The sequence below is a fragment of the Copidosoma floridanum genome, unplaced genomic scaffold, assembly GCF_036245765.1.
Source record: "Copidosoma floridanum isolate Cflo_tuat_1 unplaced genomic scaffold, Cflo_Japanese_pri ptg000035l, whole genome shotgun sequence".
Classification (NCBI taxonomy): Eukaryota; Metazoa; Arthropoda; class Insecta; order Hymenoptera; family Encyrtidae; genus Copidosoma; species Copidosoma floridanum.
In genome coordinates this window covers 4,743,053-4,748,532 of record NW_028321912.1, presented here as the reverse complement: position 1 = coordinate 4,748,532, position 5,480 = coordinate 4,743,053, and the positions used below count along the sequence as shown (strand labels likewise).

General features: G+C 31.7%; 1 protein-coding gene across 1 annotated transcript; it reads left to right on the top strand.

Annotated features, from left to right (window-relative positions):
- Window positions 1–2,118: 2,118 nt before the first annotated feature.
- Window positions 2,119–5,171, top strand: LOC106644273 (chymotrypsin-1-like). Its single transcript, XM_089597651.1, has 2 exons — window positions 2,119–2,197; window positions 4,261–5,171. The coding sequence occupies exons 1-2, from the start codon at window positions 2,149–2,151 to the stop codon at window positions 5,010–5,012; spliced, it is 801 nt and encodes a 266-aa protein (XP_089453777.1). The 5' UTR covers window positions 2,119–2,148; the 3' UTR covers window positions 5,013–5,171.
- The last annotated feature ends 309 nt before the right edge of the window (window positions 5,172–5,480 follow it).

Genomic DNA, 5,480 nt, shown 5'->3' with positions numbered 1-5,480 from the left:
TAGATGTAAGAATCCAAACAACGTTTTTATTCGGTTAGAGAGTAAGAAAATTATTTTCGAATAAAGAATGTGGTAAAAAAATCAAAATTTTATTTGATTAATTTTTTCTCCGCTAAAAAGTTTTTGTATATAATTTATCAAGTTGTGATAAACAATAAATATTGCTTCGTATTAAAAAACTGTAGTTACTTATAGGATAGATTAAAGATTTCTAAGCATTATATTTATTGTTAGAAACTAAATAATAATTGATCTCTTAATATAGATTCATGAAGTATATGGTTTTCTGAATAATTAAAAAGTTATTTGCATTATTATTCAAAACATTAAATCATACGATTCATATTGTGCGCAGAGGGTCCAAGTCCTACTACACCTTAACATTATATATTATATTTTATATTTATATCATATTATATATTATATATACATATTTAATAAAAAATAGTTTATGCATTGAAAGTAATTAAATTTACGTTGTATATAATATTAAAATTAATGTAAACTACTTGTGCTGCAAAAAAACACTATTATTTGTTTCGTTCAAAGGATTAAGTATTTTTAATGTAAAATGTACTAACACAAAAATTTATTCGCGATTAGTTTCGGTTTAATTTGGTTAAGTCTATTAAGGTAGACGCTGCCCTCACCAGAAGGGAATCAATTCTCGAAAAAAAAATACTGCGTTAGAATGGTAATGCGCTGTCTCAGAATTTTTTAATTTTGGCAACCTAATTCTTACTCAGTAACTATTACAGTAAAAATTATTGGAAGTACGTACGATTAAAATTGCTGTTATAATACATCTAAAAAAAATCCACACATGCTTACTTAAAATTTTTTTTCTTTCCATCCAAAAACGGTTTGTTGTAAAAAAATCTTGTAATTTATTGGTGTAAAGAATCTTTTGTAAATGTTTTCTGAAAATCTTTTTTTTTTATGATAAGTCAATTTGATATTGACGTAATAAGTATTTTTTGTCTACGCTCTATTACTTAATTTTATTTGTAAAAATGTGTGAAGTAATCGTAACATGACCCAATTTCTTTTGTTTAACGTTAAGATAAGAAAAAAAGCCATATTGGATCAGATGAAGCTTCCATACGAGAACATTTTTATTTCTATTCAAACACATTTCTTTACAGGGAATTTCGTGATCTGTCAAATTTTTGAACCTAAAAATCTGAAAACAACTATAGAGTGGAGAAGAATCAATATTAAAAAATTGTTAAAATCGAAATAAAAAAGAAAAAACAAAAAAATAAGCCTCAAATTTTTTAAGCTAAATTTTTAGAATTAAAACAAATAGAATACCACATGACTCAAGCCTTTTATTTGTTGTTTGGTTCGTTGAGACAAAGTAGTAGGTTGAATGAAGATTGAAAAAATATGCATTTAGAAAATTTATTTTTTTTTATAAATCGTAAAAAATCAATGCTCAATTAAAGCTCGACGGGTACTTATGATTGCAGAAATTTGAAAACGTCTCTGAACTACAAAATATGTTATTAAATACAAAAAATAACATAATCTTTAATATTCTTATGTATTTTTATTTACTTACATTTATTAGGATAAAAATTTTGTCACAAAAAAAAACGTATAATAAGTACAATTTCGTATGAATTTACGATTAGTCAAAATAAGGTTCAATAAAAAAATTTTTGAAGAAGAATTAAGCCAATCGATTAAAAACAGTTTTATAATTAATTACGGTGAAGAAATCAACAAAGTATGTGACGGCCAAAGTAAACGTACATACGTTTATCCAACTGTTTATCTTTTCTTTCTCTCTTACTTCCAAGCTTGACATGAATTAAAGAAAGGCAAATGAGTTTAATTATATGTTGAGGCATAGCTATTTATCTTTATATTATATAATAATTAAAATACATGCGCTCACCTTGTCCTTCAAATTTAATTAATGAATTGACGTTCGTACAGTTAATAAATAAATCTACGTTCCGTAATATTACCTTAAATTATCTATTATCTCTCCATCAATATTCCAAGAATCATCAAGATATGAAACTCGTCGACGATACTGCGTAAAACATGTACTTTGCTGATCGATTTTATAAGTCTTGGGCATTATCGATCAGTCAAAGTCACACGCTCTGCCACATTACACGCTGTGTTCTCATCAATATGCTGTCGAACTATTTGTCATTCATTCTCTTTGCGTGTGCGGCTATTGGTAAGTTCTTCTGATAAAATAATAGTTATAGTCATTTGAAATTGAATATTAATTTAACAGGGTAATCGGGTACGTGATCCGTATTTTTTTTTTTTTTTTACGTTTCTTACTGTGATTGCACAAATGTATGTAAGTATATATATATATGCTTCATTCTCTGTTATTGGAATAAAACATCTTTCTTTACTTAGAAAAATCAGCAAAAAAAAGATTGCATTGTTTTTTTAAAATGAAACTATGTATGCTTTGAACTATCGGAAAACTTTACCGTATGCGTTTGCATGAATGTAATATTGTTGTTAAAACGAGTAATTTAAAATTGAAACGTGATTACGGAATTATTTATTGAAAGATAGTGAAGTAAGCTGCAATAAATCGTTAATGTTATGAATTATTAAAGTGTAATCTAACACCATGAAACCTCAAATCTACACGTCAAATATATATACAATCTTTAAGCACTTGCATGGTTCACTATTTTATTTGTACTAGTATTCATTTTTTTCTCACACGCAGTTAAAGTACTATTAAAAAAATGTTATATTATATGGTAAAAATTACCCTACAATAAGTAACTGAATGTATGAAAAAACATACATCCATCGAATTGTATTATGTGTGCACACTATAAATTAGATTTTGTACATCAACTTATCGAGCTCTGAGAGATTTTTATCGTTTGGAGCGGAAGGATAAAATCGTTGATAAAATTTTTTTTACCGTGCGACTTTTATGTGCTCTGCACAGTCTGCTAAGAAAAGCGACGGTAAATCAATGGTAAAAATTTTCGCTGCATGATCCAATTTCGCCGTTCTTTCTTAGTAAACATTGCCAATATTTTAACGCACCACTGTTAATTAGGAAAAAGTCGAACACTAAATGAAACTTTTTTTTTTTACCATGGGCGGTCTTTGCGCTCTCGGGACTCACTTTGCGCCCTTAAATAACTTTTTGCTCTCGAAATAAAAAAATATGTAAGTACATAACGCCATTAGGTGCCAAAATTGTACTTATGCGCCCACGGTACGAAAACTATTATTTTTCTCCCACGTGGGGCATTTTTTCCAAGTTTGAACGTTTTCTGCGTCCTTGCGAACAATAGATTTGTCATCTGGTACGCATTCGACTACCGAAAAATCACAAAGTACCTACAAAGTATACCCCTTAATTGACGACCATTGTGCTTCTTGGGCACAGAAGTCACACATTTTTCCCTATTGACAAAAACTACAATTATTGTCATTGGCTGTACGGCTTTACACCCTAGAAAACACTTTACGCCCATGGTTGGTAGGTAAGCAAGTACAAAGTGTGCCCGTTCTATTCACTCTTAGACTTTGTACCACAAAATGATGTAAGCTCCTAAGTTTACTGGAGTTTAAAAGTCGTAATTTGCGTCCACGTGTAGCATAAAATTACAATTTTTACCTTTTGTGAAGGCTCTATTTTCATGGCGTAGTTTTGTGGTTGCGATTTCAACTCCCCAAGTGTGTCATAGTTTTGCCTTTTAAATCAACATCTGTTTTTTTTTATATTATTATGACAATAAAAATAAAAGTGTGATTATTTTTATGAAGGAGTAACAATAATTTGTAAAAAATTTTATCAGTTACTCACAAACTGTTAAATAATCAGTAATTAATACAAATTAATACAAGAAAAATGAACTATAAATTTCAATTAGTTATAATTTATAATAGTTATTATACATTTTTATTTTTTTTGTATCTTCCAATACGTCAGTTACGAAAAAAGTATTTAACATATGTAAAAATAATAATAACTAATTATTATAACTAATAATAACTATTATCGAATTCTGTTCTCTGGCTCAAATCTGAACTCTATTATTTCTTAATATCGATTTTTATGACTTATGAATTATTTACTAATTTAATTGCGCTTTTATGGTGATATGGTTTTGTAACTGCTTATTCAACTGCAATGTTCATTCCTTAAAAATATATTATTCTCTTTTTTTTGTATCTTTCAATAACACTTTCAGCATATATCTATATTTATCATAAAAAATAACACAAGGTGTTCTAAAATACTTTTTTCAGCCAGTACGAGATCTGCGATTATTCCACCCAGCCCGCATCAACTTCAGCAGCAAATACCTGTGACCCGGATCCGCGGCGGCAAAGACACTGTGATCGAGATTCACCCGCACCAAGTATCCATCGGCCTCTTAGGGACACACCAGTGCGGTGGCTCCATCATAAGCAACTACCACGTCATAACCGCCGGCCACTGCGCAGTCTTTCCTACCGAGTACATGACCGTGCGAGCTGGTACAAGTTTCCGGGACAAAAAGGGCAGCCTCCACAAGGTTGAGAAGTACGTGAGGCACGAGGACTTCTTTGAAAACGATTTCGGACTGCCAGTCAACGATCTAGCCATAATTAGACTTCAGGACCCGTTCGTTTTCGACGACACCCACCAGCCCATCGAACTGTCCAGTGAGGAGGTACAGCCTGGTAGAGTGGCCGTGGTCACCGGCTGGGGTAACACCGGGGAGGGCTATCTAGCCGATCAGCTGCAGAGCTTGGCCGTAACAATCATACCGAAGGCGGCCTGCAACCTGACTTTACAAGAGGTTAATGGTCTGGGCAAGGGTCAAATATGCACCAAATACGAGGGTAAAGATAAAAAGGACGCTTGTAATGGAGACTCCGGGGGTCCCCTTACTCTGGATGGAAAACTCGTGGGTATAATCTCTTACGGAGACGATTGTAGATTGCTCGAGTATCCGGGGATGTATACCGAAGTCGCTTACTTTTATCACTGGATAGTTCAACATCGTAATTTTTAGAAGGGCGTATTTGATAAAGATAATAAAAATATGTGTTTATTGAGAACATGCGTAATAAATTGGCCTTTGAAATTGGGATCAGAATATTGCTACGTATAAGTGACGTATGAGAATAGATGTTTTATGAAAAAATAAGAATAAAAATCAAGTTTAAAATCATTTTTTAAATCAATGTCATTTTGGAAACCATCTTATATAAAAAAAAAATATTTACGAGAGTTAAAAATCACAGTACACTTTTGTTACAAAAAGTTCCGTTTGTATAATATAATTGCTATGTGTGCATACATCTCCCTATATTATATAGTTATTTATGTGGAGAATTCCACACAGCCTCCGATGATCTCCCATAGCCCTCCCCACAAAATAAGAGAAATTTCAGTCTTTCTCCGTTATTTCGACTTATAACATTTTTGGTCCCCCGTTTCCCCCCCACAGACCCCCCCCCACGTTATTTTCCTGGACCCC

Excerpts from the sequence above, each read along its gene's own strand:
- LOC106644273 (XM_089597651.1), top strand. The coding sequence starts at position 2,149 with ATGCTGTCGAACTATTTGTCATTCATTCTCTTTGCGTGTGCGGCTATT. Across the intron at positions 2,198-4,260 it reads CTTTGCGTGTGCGGCTATTG|CCAGTACGAGATCTGCGATT; the intron begins GTAAGTTCTTCT and ends TACTTTTTTCAG.